This window comes from Podarcis erhardii, assembly GCF_964252035.2.
Source record: "Podarcis erhardii genome assembly, chromosome: 3".
Taxonomy (NCBI): Eukaryota; Metazoa; Chordata; class Lepidosauria; order Squamata; family Lacertidae; genus Podarcis; species Podarcis erhardii.
The window spans coordinates 81,458,887-81,485,453 of NC_138507.1; the positions used below are offsets into that span (position 1 = coordinate 81,458,887).

Sequence of the window (26,567 nt, forward strand, 5' to 3'; positions counted from 1 at the left end):
CTTATTCTCAAAGGAAAAATTGTCCCTCCTTAAATAATGCAACAGTCAGGCATCAAAAGTTTTCTGAGCACTTTTACCGGGTTGTTAAATTAAGATTAGATTTTTCCAACCATGTTGACTGGAAGAACTTGGTGTGTATTGTAATGGATAATTCTACCATCCTTCTGCCACCCCCAATCTTTCTCCTGATCTTAAAAAACAAGAAAATGGTTGTGGTATTACTAATGTGGGCCACTGAAAGTCAGGGTCCAACACACAATTTAAAAGGCCAGTTATCTATGTCCCGTTTCTTGATGTTCAGCAGTAGTTTTCAAAATATTTTCAGCATGTTCCCTGTATTAGGGCTATAATTGTTTTTATCAGCACACCGCCTGCCTCTTCCTTCCTTCCTGCCCCCACCCCACGCAAATATGTTTCAGTGTATTTTATTTCTGAAGCATTGATCTAGCATATTAGTTGTCCCACACATTAAGGATTGCTTTGCCTGTTAGTGGTTTACATAATGTTACTTATATAATGCTGTAAACTGGCTTGGGCACTTGGGAAAAGTTGGAAAGGAATTATTGGTAGGGTTCAGATTAATATCACAATCCTATATATGTGTACTTGCTGCATGAGCACTTTTAGATGTTTTATTTTTTTTGATATATTTTAATATTGGGGTTTTTCTAAAAATGTAAGTCGCTTTGAGACAAACATTTTGTAATCATAATACTCAAAAGGCAGCTCATAGTTTTCAGTGTTGCTTATTCCCAAGTAAGAGCACAGAACTGCACTCTTCATTAATTGCATCTCGATAAATGTGAAAAGTTAGTAATGACTTAAGCTGCAATACTACCCCCACTTACTTGGGAGTAAGCTCCACTGACATTAGACTTACTTCAGAACAGGTATAATTGGACTGTTGTTAATTCCCACTGAAATCAAATGAAACTTAAGTACAGCTAACTTACAATGCAGTTCTGTACATCTACTCAGAAGTAAGTCATCACTGAATTCAGGTAAGTACTTTGCAGATTTGCAGCTTTTCTCTGAATCCAACACATTTTAAAGAAACAAAACAGGAGTTCAACTACTTTTAAATTACTGTAACTCACCCTAGGACATACTAGTGAATCTAATAATAATAAATTTCCTCCTCCTCCTCCTCCTCCTACATTCAATTCTTATGATTGCAGATTTTCTTGTGCAAGGAGTGATTACAGGTCCTTCCATTTTAATAATCTCTCCTCCCCCATTTCCCAACTGTCTTTGGCTTTATATACATCCTCAACAGCACAAACAGTATCCACAAAGAAGCTTGCAGTATCTTTCCCCCGCCCCTCTATGGTAGTCAATCAACAAACTAGTTCTTAGAACAAGGACTTCGGATGTACAAGTTCCCTTCCTCTTCCTCTGCCCCAGCCCTCTAGAGCAGATTTGGGGAGAATAAAATGGAAAAAGGGAAGAGCGAGCAAGGGGAAAGTTTTGCTGTACAGATGGAAATTTCTGCATTATCAGAATTACTTAATTTGATTCGGGCAATTATATTTGAGAAATTTTCATACAGCTCTTCAACAGCAGTGTACAAGGGCCTGGGTAGACAGGACGAAACAGTTGCAAAAGGAAATCAGTCTCTTGACTTGAAACAGTGTTTTATTGCATTTTTAATGAAAATATTTACATTTTTATAAATTAGAAAAAGGTTTGTGATGAGACAAACCTCTTTTAGTTTACATAGTAGTTAACATCCTGGTCAGAAAACAGGATAACTGAAGTGCATCCACTATATACTATTTACATAAGTTTATACAATATATATATATAAAGGCAGAGCAAGTTTTGCAAACATTTTTCCATGTGGGGGCCAGTTCTAGAGTAACTCAAGTATTTGAGCACAAGTCTTTAAACCAGAAATACACATTTTCTTGCTTCTTTTGGCAAATTTTTGGTTTACAGTACCTGGTGGTTTTTTTAAGTGTGCAAGTCTATGCATTTCAAGCTTTATATTTATTTTTGAGGCAAACTGCAATGTATGCCATGTTTGCCTTATATTCCAAAAGTACCTCTGCTGTAATACAAGGAATAATAACAGGACTGAAAACAGTTCACTATGTTTTGAACAACAAAGGATTTTACCTTGCACCTTAGAAAATGCAATGACATGAAATTTCCCATGGAGGACAAATTGGGCATGTGTAAGATGTTGAATTTTTATGTGGCATTACTGTCATAATTTATCACCTGATAATTTATCAACTAAATTATCCTCACTGATAAAAAGGTTTCAAGCCACTATCATTTGCAGCATAACAAGCTCCTATTCAAAATAAACCAGTTTCAGATTAAAAATTGATGCCCCTGCTATCCTCCAAAAAATCTTCATCATAGAGCCAGCTTTGGTCAAATCCATTAGCTTGTTCCATAATCTCAAAAAGGCTTTTGTACTGCTCTGGATATAGGCTACCCGTTGTGATGTTTTCTGGTATCTCCAACTGTCTCAACAATTCCTTCCCACCTTGGGAACTCCATAAACTGAAATAGAAGAAAGGCGGGGAGAGAGGGAATCGGTCACAATGGGACAGTTAAAGATAATGCTGATCAGTACCTTATTAAAACAAAGCCAAATTTTAACATGGATCTCATCAGATTTCATTCCTGAAAACGTCATTATTTTCCATTAACAGTTAGATTGTGAATATAACTCCAATGGCTAAACTAATTATGCAACCCAGGGTCTCTTGTCACCATCATGAAACCCCAAAACGCAAACAATGATTTCAGTGTTTAAGTTAATGCATCACAGCATGTTTCCAGGATGCTTTTGAGGATACATGTATACAAATGAAGACTGTAAAGGTGAAGAGGTAAAGTCGGTTATGATTAATTGGGCTAAAGACTTTGGGTACAATATACAACTGAATGATTGGGGGAAATTATGGAAAGAAGGTTTAAAATTTACTGCATGCAATGCCTTAAAAGAAAATGTGATGAAAATGTTTGATAGATGGTATATTACACCTGTTAAACTTGCAAAAATGTATAAGGTAAGCAGTAAATGTTGGAAATGTAAAGAAAAAGAAGGAACATTTTACCATATGTGGTGGGAATGTAAAAGGTTTAAAACTTCTGGGAAATGATATACAATGAAATGAAGAAAATGTTGAAATATACATTTATTAAAAAACCAGAAGCATTTTTATTAGGCATTGTAGGAACTGCTATAAATAGAAGTGATTGTAAGTTGCTTTTGTATGCAATGACGGCAGCACGAATTTTATTGGCACAAAAATGGAAGCAAGAAGAATTACCTATGAAAGAAGAATGCAGGATGAAATTGATGGACTATGCAGAACTGGACAAATTAATGGGAAGAATCCGAAACCGGCGGGACCAGAGATTCACAGAAGATTGGCGTAAATTTACGGACTATATGAAAAGTAATTGTGATGATTTGATTACATTTGTAGGTTTGCAGGAAGTTTTGTAAGGGGAATAATTCGAATTATTGCCTTATTGAATGAAAGGGAAGATATCGGTTATGAGGTTAAAAGTAATATAAATTTAAGAAATGCAGGAGAAATCTTAAAGATGGGAGATCATCAGAGGAGCTGACGGAAGTCCAAAAGATTGTATAAGAGCTGGAAATTTGTAAAATGTATGACAATATAAATGTGTTTAAAACGAATAAAAAAATTATAAAAAAACGAAACAAATGAAGACTGTCTAAAACATAAAATGGCCAATATTTAAACCTCTGGTGGTGGTTGGAACTTAAGTTTATCAAGCACCAACCTCCCTTTTCTTATTGCTGCAATGAAAGAAATTCCAGAAGCAGCTTTTGGTATGGCACTGTGACTCCTGTTCAGAGTAAACATTCTTACCATTGGCATGCCTAAAACAGATTTTTGTTCAGGATCCAAAAAACCAAGCAACTAGTTCTACATTCCCAAAGGGCTTTGGCCTTGTGTTTTCCATGCCAAATAACCAACCATGTTTAAATAAAAGCAGCTTTTAAACATAGTATTTGATATGGCAATGGGACGGAGGGCCTCTGATGTTTTAAAAAATTCAAAAGTCAAACTGGCTCAGTAACCACTTGGCTGCCAGCCACTGTGCTCAGGTATCCAGCCACAAAGCCGACTAGTCTTCTCAAACGTTAGTCACAAATCTAAAGATGCGCAGCTTTTTGAAACTTAAGCAAATTCTATATAATATTGTTCAGGTTTACGCCAAGTGCCATATCCGACTAAATTCTTTTCCACGCTTGGAGGTCAGCTAAAGAAATAGACTTTTACTTACTTTAATTTATCTATTAGTTTAGTCTTGCTTTTAGCAAGGCATTGCTTCACCATCACAACAAATATTCTTGAATTACTAGTTGTCAAGCTGTCTGTAAACAAATTCTTCCTTGGCGTCAGCCGTATTAAGCATAAGTGGTCATTCTGCAGCAGCTGCATATAACATAACAAATTAAAAACATTAATATAAGAATTTAATTCATGTGTCTTTTACCCAATAAGTTTTCCAGAAAGGGCAAACCAACACTTCAAGTGTATCATAGGTTAGAGCGTTGGGAACCCCTCATACAACAGGGGTCTCAGTTGCTCATTTCATTCCCTCCCCTGATGAATTATGCTAATTCTTAGTCCATGTTTTATGTGGATCTGCTCATATAAACAGTGAAATTAATTGATAGAAATGCCCAACCCGCTGATCTTTGTTGCCCAACTGTTACAAAAGACATACCCAGGTTTCTAAATTATTCTTTCTACTTTTTGTGCTGCTATCTGGTTTGCCCACTCTAAGGACTGGATTTGGTCTACCACCCTATGTTTGACAACTATGAATTTTGATTGCTCTAATATGCTAAGAATTTAAATTATTTCACAACTAGATGGGCTGGAGGGAGACAGGAGTTGTTACTTATCTAGATAGATTGCTTTGTCAATGCTGCTTTTTAAATCAATGACAAATGTTAACCCATATGCAAATCATACCCAATTACTAATCACTTAATCATATTTTACTGAATACTGTAATACTGTAATAATTCATAATATATTCATATATATATATATAATTCATATATATATTTCATATATATATTTCCATTTTCTATATTACTGTATGATTCATAATTCTACTTCATATCATTTCCATTTTTTATTTCTTTCCAGATCAATAAACTGAATAACACAGAGAATCATAGAATGGCAGAGCTGAAAGAGATTCCAAGACTCATCCAGCCCAAACCATGTAATGGAGGGATCACAACTAAAGAATCCCTGACAGATGGCCATCTAGCTACTATTACAGTTACAATCGGCATTCTTTGCACTTTCTCTCTCTTTTGATTTTTAAATTCTTTTAAATATTTATTGAAAGTTTTTTTTTAAAATACCATACAAATAAAGAAACAGAGTAACACATATCATAACATATTTTCTTAACTTCTTTGGACTCCCTCACATCTCCCGCTCCTGCGTTCTTAGTTTATAAATATCTAGCCAGCAATTTATCACCTTATTTCCATTTTTGTTATCTATTTTTCCAATATCGTGTCTCTGGATTTAGATATCATTTATTCAAACCTTAAAAATTTAAATTTAGCCTAATACTTATCCAAAATTTGTCTTTTCTTAAATTTAACTTATCTTCATATTTCACTTCATCTAGCTTAATGGTGCCAAGTTATTTATAATCTAGCATCCTTCTTAACATTCATACAATTTACAATGTTTCTGTAGGTAAGTCTTAAATTTCTTCCAATCTTCTTCTACCGTCTCTTCTCCCAGGTCTCGGATTCTGCCAGTCATCTCGGCCAGTTCCATATAGTCTATCAGTTGCATGATTTTTAAATTCTTTATTAATCATTTTCCATATATATATATACAGCATGTAGTTATCTTCATTTCAGTCAGTCCAATAAGGATATTTATGTTCACAAAGAAAATTACATATAATTTCAACTATGTGTTTTCTACACAAATGTAAGACCTCCCATTTTCTCCATGTTTCCCTTTGCAATAAACATATTACTTTAATTTGTCATTATTTTTTAAAACTCGTTTTTCTATTTTGATGTCATTTTCCTTTATATACCGTATTTTTCGCTCTATAGGACGCACTTCTTCCCCTTCAAAAATGAAGGGGAAATGTGTGTGCGTCCTATGGAGCGAAGACGCCATAGCCCTGCGACCCTCTTCCGGCTGGAGAGGTGACGCGCGACTATGGCAGCAGCCTCTCCGCTGCGCCTTTCCGCTGCTCCCTGATCTGCTCTTTGGGGCTGGTGGTGGGCTTCCCCAGCCAGCCCCAAAGAGCAGGTCAAAAGGAACCTGAAGCCTGGAGAGTGAGAGGGGTCGGTGCACACTCTCCAGGCTTCCAAGGTAGCCGCCTGAACGGCACCTTGTTTTAGAGCGGGAAAACAAGAAGGGGAAAATTCTCCCCCTCTCTGCGCAGCGCCTCCTGCCGCTTCGCTGAAGGGGCGCTGGGCAGAGAGGGGGAGAATTTTTTTTTTCTTGTTCTCCCCCTTCTAAAACAAGGTGCGTCCTATTGTCCGGTGCGTCCTATGGTACGAAAAATACGGTATATTATTTACAGAAATCATTCAAAGGCAACTACCATGCTTATATTACAACTATTTTTCAAGTAGTTCTTGAAATTATCCCATTCTAGAATGAACTATGTGTTTGTCTCTGATTCTTTCAGAAAGAGAGGCTAATTCCACATATTCTGTAAGTTTGAGTAACCATTCATCTCTAGTAGGAAGTTCACCATTTCTCTCTCTCCCTTCTGTGTGTGTGTGTAAGCTTTACTCCCTGTTCCACTGGGCTGCTAGCAAGCAAAATCAAACCTTCACTGAGGTCCAATAATAAACCTTCACTGAGGTTCACTAGTCAGGATTTTGCATAATGTGCACCAATTTTGTTTGGATCACCATATTTACAACCCCCAACCCCATTCAATGACAATGACGTGGCAATTATTGCAAAAGTATAGCAACGAAGATGTTTTGAAACCTGGATTTTCAATGAGTGCTGCTGACGCTAGCCCTGCCAATATAGATTTGGCTTACGCGAAAAGCATTTTGGAGACTGAGAGCTGATTGCTAAATGCACAGCTGAATGAGCCTGTGTATCCCTCACTAAAACAGCCATCTGGACAATAGTTCAATGAATCTGAGAATGTTTGCATTCACACAGCATTTCCTTAAGCATTCAAGTATGTTTAGCTTACCACACTCTTTGGTATAGAGAGTCCACCATTTTTTGAATTAGTTAGAAATGAAGGCCAAGGCTCCTAGATGGAAGGAAATAGTAATGCAACTTAGTATGAATATTCAATAAGGACATGCCACAGAGCACTGATGGTCCACAGGCCAGTTTGGGAACAGCTGCTCTAAAGGTTCCCTCAACTTTCAGCAGTACCTATTCAGGGCAGCTCAAGGCTCCCCATCAGTGAAGCATGTGGTGTTCCAATCATACATGAGCACCACATGCAGCTCTTTGGCTTCTGATTAAGAATGTAAGCATTTATACAGCAATAAATGCTAAGGAAATGACAAAATAACTGCTTGAGAAATTATGACAAAGATCTGGGAGAATGCGATCTAATGTGCCATGGGTAATCTTCCTTTTACACACAAGGTATTTAAATATTTGCTTCCTGTTGCATGCCTGCAAAACAAAAAGCTGCTCCACAAGATCAAGGGACCCTTCTGAGTGGCATCCCTTGAAGGCACATCCTCACCTGTGGGCAGGTGGAAGCGCTTCCTGCTTACAAGCAGGTGGGTGGGAGTAGTTTCCAGCCAAGTGAATCCTGGCACAACAGAAATATCACCTTACCATTAAGAGCCCTAAGAGAAGTATTATTGCATTACTATTCATTGCATGTATTAAACACTCACCATACGCAGAAGCTGAATGTCACAGGCTGTTTGCCATAGTACACTTAGTGCTTGATAGATTCTTGTTTCCCCAGGCTTTGCAACAAGAGTCTGGCAAGGGGAAAAAACAGCATTTATATTTATGCAAAATTTCTGACTTTATCATGAACACTGGAAGGCTTGATTAAAGCAGGAAGTTCCAAGCAGCACCTGAAAGTTGAATCAAGGTACAAGTCTCGCTTGTCCAAGGCTATACTAGAAGCACTGTTATGCCACAACAGAACTAGAGTACTATTTTCAGTCATGAGTCAAAATACGAAACTGTGCCAACTCAGTATCTGTACTACTGTTCCCTTTCTTCCAAAGCAGTTGCTATAGTTCTGAAGATCCAATATTCTATTATATCACCTAATATTCTATTTCCAACCATCAAGGGGGACTGTCCGTCTTTATATGGCAAAAACAGCAATATCCACTAACTCATTTTCTGGTTCTTAGAAGGTATTTTAAAATGTCATCAGGAACAGAAATCAATGGAGAATCCAATTATCTTAATGTACCTCAGATTGTGTACCAAGTTATCAACCCCAATTGCATTACATAAGATACCCACAAGGTAACAGCAAAGAATAGAGTTCCTGCTCTTTCTAATTCAGTTCATATTTAAAATGTTGATGATTCAAAGCAAAACCAGTTCATTCACGTTAGAAGGGATTACGGGGAAGAGTGGTTTATGACAATCCTGGGGTTTATATGACAACAATGAATACAGCTCTGGGTAGTCTACAACAACTCTGCAGTACTGTATAAAAGTAGCAGATGCCTACTGCAGGTTTGGCTAAAACAGAGTACAAAAAATGTACATCTGTACCTCAAGCTATACCCTTATTGTAGGTTCACTGCTATACCCTTATTGCAGGTTGGAGAGCTATGGGGAGCCAGAGGAGCTTATAGTAGCCCCGTAATGTAGTCCACCATTAATACTGCAGGTCAGAGGTAGGGCTGGGGCTCTTTTGGATTCCTCTTGGGGTGGAGCAAAGTTCAATTTATTTAAACTGCCCTCTTAGACCTCTCCCCAAGCCAAATCACGCCACTGCATTCAGAAGCCCCATGTCTTACTGATTTTGAATTTTCAAATGTTCAAAAAAACAAAAACAAAACCACAACCTATCTCAGTGTGTTTTGCACATGAAGTAAGACCCAAGTTAGAGCACAAACACTCATTTTTTATTTTTAAAAAATTCACACACAAACGCCAGTCACCAGTTTTACATGCACACCAGGACTATACCAACATTTTGTTGCAGAGCTCCACCTTAATGTAGTATTAGCTGAGCAGATGAGTAAACCATTCCTTCGGATGAGAGATACCATGGATTAGTAAAATTATTCCAGAGTTTTATGGCAAACAACACTTCCCATGCCTTATTGCAACTGATAGGCAGTAGTGAAAAGCAAATGGTAAAATAAAAAAGTTCTTAGTAACAGGAAAGTGATATAAGTGACCATAAGTGCAAAAAGTACCATAAAATGGATCATTCTGGAGACAGATTGAAGAGACAGGACTTAATTAGATTAAGTTTTTCAGTAATTCTTGTTTGTTTGTAATCAACAGTTGAGTTTTCCAGTTCCTTACCCCACACCACTACACTGAGTGCTTGTTGATCATTACTGTCATCTCCCAATGCTTGCCAGAGCTTAATTATATTCTGTGAAATTAGTCCAGAGAACCTTAACTTAATACAAGGGCTTTGTTCCTCTGAATATTTGTCAAGTACATTTCCCCCCAAATGGGATAAAAAAATTCCTAACAAGCACAGAACCTCTGTTGAGAAATTGTCCACAGATATTTGGCCTACTGAAAGAGGAAGCCAAATCTTTTAGAACTGCAGCCTATATTTTTCCTACTTGCATCAAAACCAAGGTTATGTTTCATTATAAATTTTAAAAATCTGCACTTATCTATTCATTGACTGTGCAACACATAATTACTACCCTACTTGCTGTCAATACGAATTATTAAAACTTTTTTTTTGTTCATGGAACTGACAAGTACAGAAATGTTCTTTGCTTAAAAATTAAAATAATTATTACATCTATACACTGCATTAAAATAACTTTTACAAAGTATGTTTGATTATTTTAACACAACCACATAGCAGCTGGCATATTATCAAGCTATCTTATACATAAATACCTTGTATTCTTTTTCACTGACAAAGAGGTTCAGTTCTGTTCTTCCGTATTTATATATAGAACTGCGTTCATATAAGGCATAGAGAAGCTTCCAAATCAGGTTCCTTTCCTTTCTTTGTGGTACAATTCCAATCACTTTTAGAGGAACATCTGTACAGAAAATCAACCAAAATGAATGAAAAAAAATGTATATGTTCACCGCTACTAAATAAAATAACCACCAAATAAATAGACAATAGCAGAATCATTACAAAAATAACTCCCACTTAATTAATGCCTCGAATATTGCTACCCTTCATATGAGACCTCTTAAATCCTCTAGTGAGGCTTTAACATTCAAATATTAGATTGGCAATCCACAAGATACAGGGCTATCTCCAAGGTGGCACCACAGTCATTTTTATATTTATATACAACCTTTGGATCATAATAGTTCCCAAAGCAGTTACGGAACCCTCCCTTGGGAAGCAGTGGCTTTAGGCAAGCCATGAAAACTTTCCTCTTCCTAAAAAGCTTTGGAAAAACATGTTTAACAGGTGCCATTTTACAATGTATTTAACTGCTGTTGTTTCATCTGAAGATATCTGCCTCAAGCACACCAAATGGAAAAAGCCAAATAGAAACAATTAAATATTGATCTGCTAATTATCTACAGTTGATATGTACCAATTTAAAGTACCTGCTGTCCAAGGAACTGTTAAGATGCCCAAGTTCTCAAAAAGTCTTTCAGAATACATAAAAGGTGGCTTCAAGGATCCAATACCCATAGGGTCCAATCTGAAAAAGTCACAATGCACCACTTCTAGCTGGCCATCTGCTTTTTCCTTCAGAGACTAAACAGAAACAAATCATTAGAAGGTGAAATTAACATCTGAACTTGTTTTAACTGAGTCAGTCTATTAACCCATCTAGCCAAATACTGTATTGTCTACTCAGAGAGCAGCCTCTCTCCAACATTTCATGCAGTGATTTTTCCAGAACTGCTACTCAAGACCTTTTAACAGGAGATGCTGGGATTTATCCTGTGCCTTTATCTTGGTTTTAAATAGAATAAAATAAAATAAAATCTTGGTTTTTTTAAAAAAATTACAATAAATTGAGTGATAGAGACATACTTGTAACCAAAATAAAACAAAAAATAGAAAAAGCAAAAGAACAATCAATGACTAACCTGTCAGGAAAACAATATACTTTGAGATAAATTAAATCTCCTTTTACAGATTTTTCTGAGAGGTCCAGGTTCTAAATCTAAACCATCAACCATCTCCTTATCTTTTTGTTTAGCCACAAATTTCAGTCCCCCGTGTACAAACCTACCTCTAAATCAGGAACAAATGACTTATTACTCTCCAGAGCTATCACATGGGCACCAGCATTGAGTAATGTTCGGGTTAAGACTCCAGGACCTAAAAAAATAATAATCCAGGGTTAAACACCGGCATTAAACACAGTTTTAGTTTAAAGAATGACCAAGAAGAACCCAAAGGCCCTGTAAGTTAAGAAGAGAAAAATATAAATATGAATGAAAACATGCAAAACTTCTCAAGGGACTACACTGGATTATATCCCTTGCAACATGTTATAGTAAAGTGACCCCTGACCTTTAGGTCCAGTCGTGACCAACTCTGGGGTTGCGGTGCTCATCTCGCTTTATTGGCCAAGGGAGCCGGTGTACAGCTTCCGGGTCATGTGGCCAGCATGACTAAGCCACTTCTGGTGAACCAGAGCAGCGCACGGAAACACCATTTACCTTCCCGCCAGAGCGCTACCTATTTATCTACTTGCACTTTGAGTGCTTTCGAACTGATAGGTTGGCAACATATTATATACAAGCATAAAGAAGAAATAAATATTGCAGGAAATGTGACTTTTAAAAAAACTATTGAAGGGACAACTTTTCAATAGTATAACCTTCAGCTGACGACAACTGGAGGAAAACAATGGCCAACTTGATATACTTTGGGGTTTCTTTTTTTTTTTTTTTTTTAAATATTTTTATTGGATTTTCAAAATTTTTTAAACAAACACAAACATATATCATAAACACAAAACACAAAACAGAATATCTGTAGTTTCATACCCTTACAATCATTACCCTCTTTCAGTGACTTCCCCCCACCCCCCCCAGCCACCTTCCCATTTCATTAAATATCTCAGCAAGTTATTTGTTCAAATCTCTTAAATATTATTCATATCTTTTCTTATAATTTATCCTTTATCCATTTTTACTTTAAATCCCATTATACATATTAAGTTGTTTCTCTAAGGTCGGCCTAATTTCTCTCCCACAAATTCCTTACTCTTTATATTAAATCAAAAAACAATAATATTTCTATTCTAAACCCCAGACTTTTACCACTCTGCACTCCCCTCCCCCTCTGTCCCGGTATTTGCCCCTTCCCACATTAATATCCCAAAGAAAAAAAAAGACAGATTTAACCCGGATTTCTCACATCAGAGGCCCTTAGGCCCCCGTTAATCACTCTCCAGCAATTTTGTTTATAGTCCTTTTTATTGATCTTCTCTTCTCGAAGGAATTCTGTCACCAGTTCCTCATATTTTTCAAACAAAAACAGTCTTTGTCCAGGATCAACAGATCTCCCATGTTGCAGCTTAAAGAAGAAGTCTCCATCATACTTATTCGTTCTTTCGTAGCTTAATGTTTCAGTTGTTCCAGGGACTTCCATCTTTCTCTCTCTTTGCAGATTTATGATCCATTGGTTGTCTTTTTCACTTCTTTTCCTCCCAAAAGTTACAGATATTTGATTGCTCTCTTCCTCCTGAACTCCTTCTTCTTTTTCTTCTTTTTCCCCCAGTTCTGAAGTTGTCTCTTTTTCTGCAGCTGCAGATTCTTTTTCCATCCGGTTAGCTCCACCAACAGATTTGTTTAGTTTAAGATTGAAGGTCATCAGTTGATCTCTCATGGCTAAGCTCTGCTCTTGCAGAGCTCCCACCAGGGAAAACATTTTTTTTATCTCTGCCAGTAGTTTTCCTTCCGCAGCCATTGCAATGTCTTTAGTTCCCTCCAGGGGGATTTCCATCATAGTTCTTTTCCAACAGTTCGTTACTTTGTTATTCAGAATTAGTTTGTTTCCAGTCAATTTAATGTAACACTTTTAGTCCCAACAATATAGTTATAACACAGTTTTAACTCAATTTCCAAGCTGACGTCCGTTTGACAGCTCTTTTGACAGCTGTCAAACACCTTGTTTTTTCTCTCGGGTTCCCAAGCAGGGCACTGCCCGGGTTCGGGGGGGGGGGTCCGCCAAAAGCAAAACCTCTGGGATTCCCCTCTCTTCACTCCAGCACAAGTAACTTTTTCAACCAATTTATGAAAGTGTTCTTTCTCCTTTCAACACCAGAGTCTTTCCGACTTAGTGCTCCTCTCCTTGCTTTAAGTCTTTTGGTGGGGGGGGGAGTGTGGACTTCCTTTTTAACACATCCCCCGCTCGTACTCAAATTCAATGATAAAACTTTTAGTGCCAAAATTTCCTTCTACTCACGAGTTGTTTTTTCAGTCCAAATTTCAGGAAGAAAGATAGCGCTCTCCGGTCATGGCTCGCGGCTTCGCTCCGCCAAGGCAGCGATCGACTCTCAGCTCCACGCCACTCTCCGGTCCCCTCCGTAGCCTTTAAAAAGGCTCTTTGCGGGTCGGGGAGGGCGCTTAAGGTGCCCGCCGAGTCTCCATGTCCGCAGGCTTCAGCGCCTGCGGTTTCTAAGGGTCCCCGTGTCGCCGGCACGGCAAGACCCGTCCTTAGCGGAGCCGATTCCCTCCAGAGCTCGGAGGGAATCCGCCATTACCCGTTCGCGCTATCCCGGAAGTCTTATACTTTGGGGTTTCTGCCAGCATATTTCTCTCGACAGCCAGCAGTCACCAACAACAAATTTTATAAAAGAAACTGTGGGACATTTATATTAAAAATGAAATATCTCAGGTGATATCAGACCAAAGCCCATTTAGACTAGTATCCTGTTCTCACAGTGGCCAACCAAAAGCCACAAAGGAGGACATGAGCGCAACAGTACTCTCCTTTGTACTCTCCAGATGCTGGCATTCAGTGGCATACTGCCTCAAATTCTGAAGGTAGTGAACAGCCATCATCACTAGTAGCTACCGATAAGATTCATTTTGCATGAAACCCCCTTAGAAGGTTGTCAAAGTTAGTGGCCATTACTACATCTTGGGCTAGCAGATTCCATGGTTAATCTATGCACAGTGTTAAGCAGCAGATGTCTGCTTGGAATCTTACAACATTCAGCTGCATTAGATGACCCCAGCTTCTAGTATTATGAATGGGGAAAATGTCTCTGTACTCACTTTCTCCATATCATGCATAATTTTATTTGCCTTTGCCATGTCTCACCATACTTGCCTTTTTTTCAGAACTAAGAAGTCCCATAAGTTGCAATATGCATTCATTCGATCATGATTTTGAAAGCTCTCTTTCACAGATCTTAGTTATTTCAATTAGAGAAGCCTAATTAATTGGCACCTGAAACGTCAAGAAATGCCTTGCACTGCATTCAACAGAGAGTTTTGAAGTTCACCTTGTAAGCTTAACGCTGTATGTAGGTTCTGTGGAAGATTTTGTTCATTAGTTTTACTGTTCCATTTGCCAGGAGAGCAAACGGGGGTGAGTTTCCCAAGAGAAAAAGGGGAAGGAACAATTGGGCCTTAGATGCTAATGGGAGCTTCCTTAGTACTGTCTAATCCAATAGCCTAACAGTCAAGGTACGGAATCACAAGACAGAAAAACATTTGGTTAAAATCTAGGCTCTGAAAGTAATTGAGATACTGTTGGCAAACACTCTGGAACACTGCCTATATATTGGGCATGGCCCGTCACACACAGGCAGAATGTATGCAGAAGATGCCATTTCCAGGCATCTCCAGGTAGAACTGGGAGAGGCCCTGGTCTGAAACTGCAGGCAATCACTGCCAGCTAGTGTTGTTGATGATACAGAACTAGATCAACTAAAGGTGTGACTCGGTATAATACTTTTCTCCTAGGTTCCTACTTTGAAAACACCCTGTTTCTTTATTCTAAAAGAATTATTTGCAGGTGGCGCAATTGGTCAGTGCATCTGGCTGTTAACCAGAAGGTTGGTGGTTCGAGCCCAAACAGGGATGGTGGCGGGCAGGATTCCTGCATTACAAGACTAGACTAGGTGGCCCTTCCAACTCTTAGCAATAAGATCCCGGGGCACTGCTGGTGCAGCGAGTGATGCAGAAGTCGAAGTACAGTGGTACCTCGGGTTAAGTACTTAATTCGTTCCGGAGGTCCGTTCTTAACCTGAAGCTATTCTTAACCTGAGGCACCACTTTAGCTAATGGGGCCTCCTGCTGCTGCTGCGCTTCCGGAGCACGATTTCTGTTCTCATACTGAAGCAAAGTTCTTAACCTGAAGCACTATTTCTGGGTTAGCGGAGTCTGTAACCTGAAGCGTCTGTAACCTGAAGCTTATGTAACCCGAGGTACCACTGTAACAGGTAAAGAGGACCAAGCGTCTCTAACCCTCACCTGGCTCGCATTCCAGCACTACCGTCTCCGGCCCCTCGGAGCCCCTCCCGCTTTGCAGACTGGAGGCCACGGCGCGCGCGAGGTCGGGGCAGGCGATGAACCTTCGCAGGGGCGGCGGGGCCCGCGCCTTCTCCGCCACCAAGCGGGTCGTTTCGGCCTCCTCGGGGATCCGCAGAGGAGGGAAGCGGGGCTTTGCCGGGCCGCGGCGCTGCTCGCTCTGACCCGCCGGGCCTCGCGAAGAGAGCCGCTTCCCAGGCGACAGGCTCAGAGCCGTCAGCAGCAACGGGCGCCCCGGCAGGCCCGACGGGGCCAAGGCCGCCACCGCCGAACGCAGCATCCCGCACGTGGGTGACCTTGCAGGGTACGAGGCCGACCAGCATGCGCGGCACCCGGACGACTTTAGCGGCCGGGCTCGGGCTCTCACTTCCGTTTCCGGCACCGCTGTTGCTGGGGCGACGCTCTAGTCTGCCTCTTCTCCGTGGTCAGGCTCCCTTCTAGGCGTTGCGGAGCTCTGTGGTGCTCACCTTCTCGCCGTCGCCGCCGGCTGAGTCTCCGGAGTCCGCAGCCGGGTCACAGGTAGCTTCGTTCGATGTCCATTCTGAGCCCAGCTGGGCCGGCGCGAGGGGCTGGCCGGAAGCCTCGCGAGGCGGCCGCCACCTCAGGTGAGGGGAGAAGGAAGCCGAAGCTGCCATAGCGGCCGCTGGCGGGGTCCTCTTTCCTCCCGCCTCCCTTAGGGGAGCCTCCGCGGGGTTGCGTGTTTTGCTGCCTCCTGAAATGGAAACCCGGTTTTAAGGGCGAGAAGAGGGGCGAGCAAGTAATGGAGGGACGGTGTGCGTGGGGCACCTGGGGGGGGGTGCTAACTAGGAGGGGGGCGGGAAAAGCCCACCGCAGGTCTGCCCTGGGCGGGAAGAGAGTATCAGGCTCATCCTTGGGTCTGTGGGGCGCTTGTCTTGCTCGCCACCCCTAGCCAGTCGCTGTACTTGTTTCTTCGTTACCACGTCACTCTCTTGTGGATTCAATATCCTTGTTTTGAATTACGTGTGGGTTTTGCGGGCCAGCTGCTTAAGTCTCTTCCGAACAGCGCCGTGCACGCTGTGCTCTCCCTTGCTTCGCCACGCTTCACTCTCATCCTTCCTCTAAGCCTGGGAGCTCAGGGTGGGCGAGCTTTGGAGTTGTTGCCGTTTTGGGTTTTGTTTTTTAAGCCAACAGAGAAGTGATCTGGTTCTTGCAAGGTTACCTGGTCGACTTCAGAGCAGAGCGAGAATACTGGTTGGTATACAGCTTTGGTCCATTTGCCCCAGTGACCTGTCTCTGGAAAGCGCAGAGATCTAGTCGAAATGAACGTATTTGTGAAATGTACACACAAGCACAATCGTGTGTTGGTGTCTGAATGCAATTTTGCATGCTTTCTCTAAATCGGGATGTTGCTGTGCAAGTAATGTTTGGGGGGAAATGAACCGCGTGACGAATAATAACAGAGTGTTGTAATAATTACTTTTCCCTTATTTTAAAGACCTGTTCTGTATTTAAAGATGCCTTCGGTTGGGCTTTGGTTCTGTTGATATTCCCCTATTTATCAGATGAATGTAAGGGGTTTAAATAAAACTCGACAGGTCAGTGAGGTGCCGTGGTGACTAAGTGTTTACAATACTCAAGTAGTACATTCCTAAACATAGTCTACATTCCTGATCATTGTGTCCCTTCATGGTTGCCTGTGAGCTGCCCAGATCACTATGTTTTATTGCTCTAGCATCAGACTGACTAATGTTGCTGTAGGCTAATGGGCCAAAGGGTTTGGTGTTTTTTTTTAGAAGAGGCTTTAAATTCGGATCAAAAAAGGGAAAAAAATTGTTCCAAGGCTGGGAATGATCTGTCAGATAAAAATATGAGAAGATGAATAGATGGCATCTGGAACTAAGTATACCCTCTTACCTAATCAATTTTGGGTGTTCTCAGCTGAGGATTTTCTTAAGAGCTATGGAGCTTGATAGTTGGACTTCATATAAATAGAAGATGGCTGATCATTTGTTTCCTTTTTATTTGCTTTTTTCTCTTGAATGGAAAGCTTTGTTTTGATCTTTATTGCACAAAATGTACTCATTATATATCATTTTAAATTAGATCTCTTTGCAACAGAATATTGATAATGAAAGTTGTGCCAACCAGTTGCTCAACTGCATGAGAATAGTAGTCATACTTGATTTTGCGTTATGCAGAAGGTCTAGTCAGATTTGTATTTAATATCAGTTGTCTGATTCATATTAGCAGCCTTCTAAATGCTGGCTAAATATTTGCTTTTCTGCCTCTCTCTTTCCTCCAAATAGTTGATTTATTCCTGTATTCATACATAGGGCATAGTTTCCAAAATAACTATCCCTTTTTTCCTTTGCCTGCTTGAAGTAGTAGTAGGCTGGGATCCAAGGAATGCTGGCAGCTGATTTTCCATGCCCAATTGAGTTTTCGGACTTGTGTTTCTTAAAGAAAAGCATACACTGCCATCATTGTCACACAGCAACCCCCTTTCGAAACTGGGGAAACTTTTAAAGCTGTTTATGATGTGGCATGTATATTCTGATTCAAATTCAAAGTTCTCCAGTAAAAAAAAGAAAAAAAGCTATATTATCTATTTTCCTTTCTTAAACTGAGATAGACAAGTAATTCATATATTCCAAATAAGATCAGTCTAACTGTACTAATAAATGTTTAATTTGTAACATGCCTTGAGGAAATTGGTTTTAGATTAACTCTGTTCTATCTAACAAGACAGCCTATCCCCTTGATTTGAGTAAATTTCAAGCCTTACCATTTCTGTAAAGGCCTATACTCTGCACATTCTGATCATGACTCACAAAAACGTATTAAAATAAAACGTAACAGGGCTGTTGCTGTTAGTCAGTGGAAGTTTTTAGGCTTTCTGTCAGTGATTGTGATGATTGAGTTTGTTTCTGTACAGCACTTGTTATATATACAGTACTGTTTTTAGAAATGAATGGACTGTTGTTCAGAGCCCATCTCTTCGATATCTAAAGGTCAGGAAAATCACCCAGATGTACTAAGAGGATGAATTATCTCCCTCCATATTACGGAATAAAAACTAATTAGTATTGTATTCTGGAAGTTCTACTTTTCATTTGGTTGGTTTTCAAGGCTGTCCCTTCTAGGTAGCACCCAAATGTACTAGCATTTCTTATAAGATATATTTTAATTTACATTATTTCCTCCCTCTTTTTTCTCTTTTGGCAGAATGAACAGATACCAGACAGCTCTGTATTAACTCTTTGTTGCCTAAAAGCATCTCCTTTCCCTTGCAATATATTTAAGAACCATTTTGAAAAATGGTAAGTACTGTTCTCTGGTTTAGAAAGAACAAGACTCAAGGCAATGGTAAACATGTTTAGTATATTTTAAATAATAAAATCAGTTGAACACCTTTTCTTTTTCTTTTCTTTTTTTTTGAAACTATCATAATTGCACATATGAAATTAGAGAGATTAATAGTAATTTCTATGAAATTTATTCTGCTTTGTTGATTGGCAAAGGCACAGCACTTTATACCAACTTTTGCCAACAGCTAAAACTGTAGGAAGTAATTTGGAGGGAAATCATTTTGATACTTAAGATTTATCTTATGTAAGTAAGGATTATTCAATGAATCTATTCTTCTGTTTATACGTATGCAAAATATTAGTAATTGTAAAGTATGGAAGCTGTTAGAACTGTAAACCCTGGAAACCCTTTAACTAGGGAGCTGCTGGTACTTAGGATTGAACATTCCTCCATGTCACCTCTTCAGGACTGGGGCTTGACACTAGCCCTAAACATGCATTAGGGGACCATGTTCTTATTTTTATTTTATCATATATTTGCATGGTGCTGCTGCTGTTGACCCCTTAGATCAGGCCATGGGCCACCTGTTGAATACCAGTGCTCTAAAACATGGGCCTCCTGGGTTTCAAGCACTTCCACCAGTAGTTTTGCCACTCAGTTGGTCATTCCTTTCCCTAATCCTCTGTACATTCTCTGTTCTTACCAATAGACTTTAGCCATGCAGTGAAGCACTCATGGTGTAGAACTCATCAGTTCCATTCCTTGTCTTGTTTCCAGCTTCTCCAAGGGCCTCTTAGATCGCTCTCCCTTTCTTTCTCTGCTTTAGCAGCTGTGCATGCTACGCCCTGCCCTGCCTATTGAGGCTGCATTCCTGGAACTGACCTCAACTTGACTTCTCAAGTAAAAATCCCTAAGTAAAGCATATTGGTATGTCTTTCTTACTTGGGATGATCTACCCAGGAAAGTAGCATATGCCCTGATTTTGCAGGGAGGGCACTGTTCCACCAACATGACAGGAGCAAAGATAATCAAAATGATAATCAAAATATCTGACATTGATTATGTCTAGGCCTTGTGACTATAGTTGCAAACTTTCCACCTGCTGTTGTTTGTCTACATATCCTTTTATCCAAGGAGCCTAATTTACATGCTAGTCCCACCCTGCACCTTAGTTTATAACAGGGGTAGGCAACCTAAGGCCCGTGGGCCAGATGCGGCCCAGTCGCCTTCTCAATCCAGCCCACAGATGGTCCAGGAATCAGTGTGTTTTTACATGAGTAGAATGTGTCCTTTTATTTTATTTAAAATTCATCTCTGGGTTATTTGCGGAACCTGCCTGGTGTTTTTACATGAGTAGAATGTGTGCTTTTATGTAAAATGAATCTCTGGGTTATTTGTGGGACATAGGGATTTGTTCATCCCCCCCCCTAAAAAAAAAAATAATCCGGCCCACCACATGATCAGGGACAGTGGACCAGCCCACAGCTCAAAAAGGTTTCTGACCCCGGGTTTATAACACCCCTGTGAGACTAACCCAAGGTCACGCACATCAAGCTTCATGGCTAAATTGGAATTTGAACCTGGGTATCCCCAGCCCTAGCTTGGCACTCTTAACTACCATACCATGCTGGTGGTGAAAATTGTCATTTGTTGTCACAGGTGGAACATGGGACTTAATATTTGTGTGCATAGGAAGGCCTAAAGTCTGATCCTAAAGGCAGACCCTTAATTTTCTGAAAATCGGTATCAAGAAGTTCTGTCATAAAACGTTTAATCTGCAAAATGGTTCATCCCATCCCTGTATAGTAGTAGTAAATCTGTGCCTCTTGAAGTATGATGAAAATATAGGCTTGGATCCTAATTGTTCTTTCTGTGACTGGTAGGACTCCTCCCACTTAAAGGAGACTTAGCATGTAGTGGAGGATCTCCCTGGCAGAAAAGAGGAGGCAATTTTTGGCTGTTTTAACTTCAAACTGGAAAATACTTTCAAGAGGGAAGGAGAAATGAGCACAGGATGTCCCCCATTCTGCTGGTGAGAGTGTTTTGGGAGCAGAACTTTGATCACATCAGTGGAACGGAGTCCAAGATCTAAGCCATGGTATTTTAGAATCTTTGATGGATGAGAAACACCCCACACTTCTAAGATTCAGGTCTGTTGACATACATCAGATTGCTCTGTAATAGTGTGTTCAATAAGAATTTGTATATGTGTTCAGAAAAACAGATGGGCACTCTTTAAAAATGAAAATAAAATACTTACCCAGAAGGAAGGTCAGTATTTGCTGTTGCAAGCAATACTTCGTTTACTGAAACCATATGTCATGGCTTTTAAGAATGGTTAAATTAAAATCTCAACAAACGGTAGGGAATCATTAATGGTTTCAATTGTGCATCAGTAGAATTTTTAATTATTTTTTAAAATTGAAACTTAAGAGATATTATATGATCCACAATCAATAAAGGCAAAGCTCTAGTTCCTGTAAGTGTAAAATTTTAGTATTAGAATAGAATCATAGAATCATAGAGTTGGAAGAGACCACAAGGGCCATCGAGTCCAACCCCCTGCCAAGCAGGAAACACCATCAGAGCACTCCTGACATATGGTTGTCAAGCCTCTGCTTAAAGACCTCCAAAGAAGGAGACTCCACCACGCTCCTTGGCAGCAAATTCCACTCTCACTGTCAGGAAGTTCTTCCTAATGTTTAGGTGGAATCTTCTTTCTTGTAGTTTGGATCCATTGCTCCGTGTCCGCTTCTCTGGAACAGCAGAAAACAACCTTTCTCCCTCCTCTATGTGACATCCTTTTATATATTTGAACATGGCTATCATATCACCCCTTAACCTCCTCTTCTCCAGGCTAAACATGCCCAGCTCCCTTAGCCGTTCCTCATAAGGCATCGTTTCCAGGCCTTTGACCATTTTGGTTGCCCTCCTCTGGACACATTCCAGTTTGTCAGTGTCCTTCTTGAAAGAAAAGAAAATAGTATATTTGAAGAAGGTTGATTTTGGTATGCAGGTTCCTGAACTATCAGAGCACTTCATCAAACAAAATGAAAAAATGCATAATTTTCAGCAATATATGGAGCAAGTTTATATCCCCATACAAATATAATTGGTCATATAATTTAATAATAGGCTTGCTACTTCTTATATCAGACAACTGTACATAGTCCTTTACATTTAAAGTTGAAGGAGCAAAAAAGGCAGCAGCTGCTCTTCCACAGCCTTAACTCCTTCATCCCTCACCTGCTTTGCAGCCATTCTTTGTTACGAAGATGCTTAGTTCAGCTGGCACTTTACATATGCCCTAAAACACCTTTAGCTTCACAGGTGACTGTGAAATGAGCAAGACTGAGAAAGCAAATCTGGTTGTACATTGGCTATCCTCATTTATAGTTGATAAGTCTTTGGACTGGGATGAGCAAGAACTGCAAATGTATGCTAAAGCTTATCTATGCATCTGATCAGTGTGCTACCTGCTGATACAAGTATCCGCCTCTATTTTGGACATTAATTAGCCCACGTAAAACAGAAGTCTTCCAACTGGCACAGCCCTACTGGTGACTTTAATTGCTGTAAATTATTATGTTTCTCTGCCTCTTCGTTTTGCATGTGGGACGGCCTTGTCACACAAGTTGAAACGTCGTATGGGCTTGGGACTATCTGTTGTGATTGACACATGACATTCACCTTTGCCAAATCATACTGCTGTGGGACGCATGTATTGTCCTACCTCATGTTGTTGGCATAACACCTTTTAACTAAGCATTCTGTCTGTATCTCAGTCCAATCTTCCATCTCAGAAACCAAACTCTTTGTTTCATTTAAAGATTACATTATTAAGTCTTTCTTTGTCCTCTTGTCACTTAAGCTGTTCCACATTTTGCTGAAGTGTGCTCTTTCCTTGCCTCTCTTCTATGTTTGTTATGTTCTTCGGGTTAGTCAGATCACACAGTGCAGGCCTCAAGAACAACAAATGAAAGTACCTTTGTTCCATCCCCCCAGATCATCACCAGTATTCTCGATGGCACAAAGTTTGCCTTTCAGTAACTGTAGACTTGTGCCTCTAGCTGCTCTGACAACTTTCATTTATGCATATGATTCCAAACCCTTGGATGATGCTGAAATTCTGGAAACCTGCTCTGTTTCTCCCTCTCCCAACATGTAATTATTAGTGTTTCGCTCCTTCCATTTCTGTGCCAAATTCTTAAATCTAACTATCTTTCGGCTCTCACATGGCCCAAGCCTGTGCCTTTTGCAATCAGGCATTCCCCAGGTGTGTCTAATGCCACTTCCTGTTTCCTGCAGCAGTAAGACTTCTCCACCCTATTTCTGTATCTCTTTGTGAGAAGCACTGCTAGCAAACAAAGGTTAGACAATGGGCTGGGGTCCCTCAATATCAAAGGACGTCGCATGCGCAGACACCTCGCACCTTCTGGAGAAGCTGGTGCCTCTGTCGTCAGTAATTACTCAATTTGGGCAATTCAAGCTGCATTTCACTCTTTCAAACCAGGACTTCTATCATGTGTTTCCCTATCTCTACCCCATGGTCCCACACAGGGGTTACATTATGCTGCCACTCTTGGTTAAATGATTGGGAGCAGACCATAGTATGACAGTGCTCCTTCATGAATTCTGATGTTCTTCCCTTGTTTGTTGTATAGCATTGTGTCTGCATCGGTGATAATATCTACATGAATGATCTGCAGAAGTTACAGTTCTACAAGTGTCATGCAGTGTCTGTACTGCGTTCATTAGGCACCACACCTTACTTTGAAACTCCTAACAGACATTAGGCAGGTGACGCTGTTGTGTTCTTTAGATGCTTGCTGAAAATATTTGTGTTTTGGCTGGCGTGTTCAGACACACGATTGGTTGAATTCATTTATTTATGTGTTTATAAGCTGTATTTTGATTTTTTAAAAAAGTTTTGAATGGAGTATAACATGAGAATAAAATGTTTCACTGTGTTTGATTGTTTTTAGATGTTTTTATTACTAAACGACTAAACAACAACAAAATTACAAATATATTTGCTGCCTTTGGGAGAGAAGGGTAGGATGTATATTTGATAGATAGATAAGGATTATGTTTGAAGATCATATGATTTTCATAGATAAACAACTTACACATTGCACAGTTAGTATAAAATGTATTGCTGCATATTTTCTACAATTTGAAGGGACCTCAGAATTTGTAGGTTCGGTTGAAGCTCAGGAGAAGGGGAAGTGAAGAAATAAGGAGCTTACTTCCCAAAGAGCTTACAGAGCAGTATTTTTACTCTCAGCACATATTTTTGTGGAGAGAAAACTTCCAGCTGACATAAACAGTCAAGAGGTTAGATTAAGGAGATTTTCTGATAGTGAGCATACTCACTAATGAGATTGTACATAACACAATCATTTCATGTTGAGAGAAACTACTAATGAGGCCGCCTTGTGGGGCAGTTGCACTGAGTGGCAATTATCTCTGTTGGAAAGTTGGGCTGGAAAGAGATTTTGCATCCTAAATACTTCCTCTGTCTCTCCCCCGCAACTCTAAGCAAAAACATCTGGAGTAATTCCCATTGAATGTCCCTGTCTTTATGATGATGTTATTGGTTTATTGATTGTTGAGAATTATTCTTAATTTACGAAGGTGGCATTGTGTGTTTTTAAATTATTATTATTATTATTAAACCAGTGCAAATGTTGTATGCTTCATTTATGTAGTGCACTTCATTTTGTAGTGCACATGTTGTGCAATTTAGTATAAATGAGACCTTATGGGTTAATTGTATTTCAGATTATTAGCCAGAGTAATCTGAGAATTTCCTCCTGAATCTCTTAACCTGAAGTATTGGGCTAAGCAAATGATTTGTTGCCTGCTGACGATATATGGATTAACTTGTGTATATTTTTACCTTAATTTTGTTATGTGTAAAATAGGGACAGCACTTGATTTTTGTGGTCTTTACAACAGGTGTCAAATGTTAGTCAAGCTTCAGCAGTTTTGCCATGCGGCTGAGAGACCAAGAGCCAGGTGTTTATTTCTCTCCCCATATACTCTCTTGCAATTCCTTGGCCTAATCTGGGTTCAGAATGCAAAATTTCCTTAAATCCTTTGTGTACTTTAATCCATAATCAAGCTATTTCTGTTCGTATAAAAGTGTTGAAAAGAGAGAAGGAGTTAAAGTATTGGTTTTAGTGAAATACCCTTAATTGCAGGCCTCCTCAGAATACAATATCACTATTTTTCTTCCATCATATGAATAGCCAGTAATGAGAAACCAACCCTGCCTCTTACAGAGCATTATAATGACTGATATTGTGGAGTTTAATTCTTCAGGGTGCAATGAAGAACTGCTCAGTATAATTAGGCTAAAACAGAAAAAGGTTCATGCCACATTGCAACCAATTGAAATATCACAAAGTAATGAGATTGTCTTCGGATTAGATGTGAAGGGGAGGAACTGAGAGGGTACTGGTGGGTGAGATTTTTAAAAAGCCCAGTCTGCAAATCTGCAGCCATTTTAATATGGAATAGAGGTGCTCTGCAGACTGAATTAGGCTGGATCATTCCCGATGCAAAAAAAATATTGGGTCGCAGCTACTTATTTTATTTATTTTATTATTAGATTTATATGGTCATACAACAACACATGTTACCTGGGCGGTTTTACAAATAATTAAAATAATATTTTTAAACCTACTAAATGCAGGGTGGAAATCTTTCTGGTACAGTATAAGTTACACATTAAGATGCAACTGATACAGTGAGATGTTTGTTTAAAATGCTACTTGTTTAAAACCTCTGTGTGACTCAAAAGCCCTTCACCTGGCACCAGGGTAAGCCCTTTCATAAGCCACGTTTAGCCGTGTTCCATAGGTGGTGAACATGCCCTCTCATATATCGCCTGCAGGACCACCTACCACAATGGTTGTGGCACACTGGCCAGCAGTCAGGTGGGCTGGCCGCTGCTATTACTATTTCACTCCCCTCCCTCCCATTTCTGACATAATGTCTGTGCCACCACTATCTGCCATAAGATTTAAAGGTAGTGAAAACATGTAAGTGACCTAAAGCAAAACACAGTATACCCATACCACAACCCCTCTGCTGGGCACAACAGTGAAGAGGTGACAAGTTCTTAGGTGGCACATTCCCTGGTGCTGAAAATAAGACACGTCAGACCAATCTGATTTCTTTTTTTCATGGAATCACAAACTTGGTGAATCAGGGAAATGCTGTGGGCATAGTGTATCTTGATTTCAGTAAGGCTTTTTACAAAGTACCCCATGATATTATCTCAAGGAAGCTGCTAAAATGTGGGTTGAACGAGGTAACTGTTAGGTGGATTTGTAGTTGGTTGACTGACTGAACCCAAAAAGTACTCATTAGTGGTTCCTCATCATTCTGGAAAAAGTGACAAGTGGGGTGCCACAGGGTTCTGTCCTGGGCCCGGTTATTGTTCAACGTCTTTATAAATGACGTCGATGAAGGAATTGAGGGGATGCTCATCAAATTTGCAGGTGACACCAAACTGGGAAGGATAGCTAATGCCGCAGGAGACAGAATCTGAATTCAAAATGACCTTAACAGATTGGAGAACTGGGCGCAAGCTAACAGAATGAATTTCAGTAGGGACAATCGTAAGGTTCTGTACTTAGGCAGGAA

The 26,567-nt window shown here is 39.9% G+C and overlaps 2 protein-coding genes across 4 annotated transcripts in view; one reads left to right on the forward strand and one right to left on the reverse strand.

The window, feature by feature from the left end:
• Positions 1 to 1,617: 1,617 nt before the first annotated feature.
• TFB2M (transcription factor B2, mitochondrial) lies at positions 1,618 to 15,992 on the reverse strand. Its single transcript, XM_081857709.1, has 8 exons — positions 15,585 to 15,992; positions 11,381 to 11,469; positions 10,743 to 10,896; positions 10,065 to 10,213; positions 7,889 to 7,978; positions 7,219 to 7,281; positions 4,282 to 4,433; positions 1,618 to 2,514 (listed from the first exon to the last, which is right to left on the reverse strand). Exons 1-8 carry the CDS (start codon positions 15,919 to 15,921, stop codon positions 2,325 to 2,327), a joined length of 1,224 nt encoding a protein of 407 aa, XP_081713835.1. The 5' UTR covers positions 15,922 to 15,992; the 3' UTR covers positions 1,618 to 2,324.
• An 89-nt stretch (positions 15,993 to 16,081) lies between these two features.
• The window catches only part of CNST (consortin, connexin sorting protein), a 40,515-nt gene continuing 30,029 nt past the window's right edge, over positions 16,082 to 26,567 (forward strand). For 2 of the 3 annotated variants that reach the window (XM_081857671.1, XM_081857673.1), the window contains exons 1-2: positions 16,082 to 16,246; positions 18,828 to 18,922. The gene's annotated coding sequence lies outside the window, so the exon portion shown is untranslated. Of the gene's footprint in view, positions 16,247 to 16,284; positions 16,399 to 18,827; positions 18,923 to 26,567 lie in introns of those variants that run through there. The other variant, XM_081857672.1, reaches the window with a different exon arrangement.

Coding starts and splice junctions, on each gene's coding strand:
- TFB2M (XM_081857709.1), bottom strand. CDS start 15,921: ATGCTGCGTTCGGCGGTGGCGGCCTTGGCCCCGTCGGGCCTGCCGGGG. Junction 11,470..15,584: donor AGTGCTGGAATGCGAGCCAG/GTGAGGGTTAGA, acceptor TTATTTTTTTAG/GTCCTGGAGTCTTAACCCGA. Junction 7,979..10,064: donor TCAGTGAAAAAGAATACAAG/GTATTTATGTAT, acceptor TCCCCTTGCCAG/ACTCTTGTTGCAAAGCCTGG.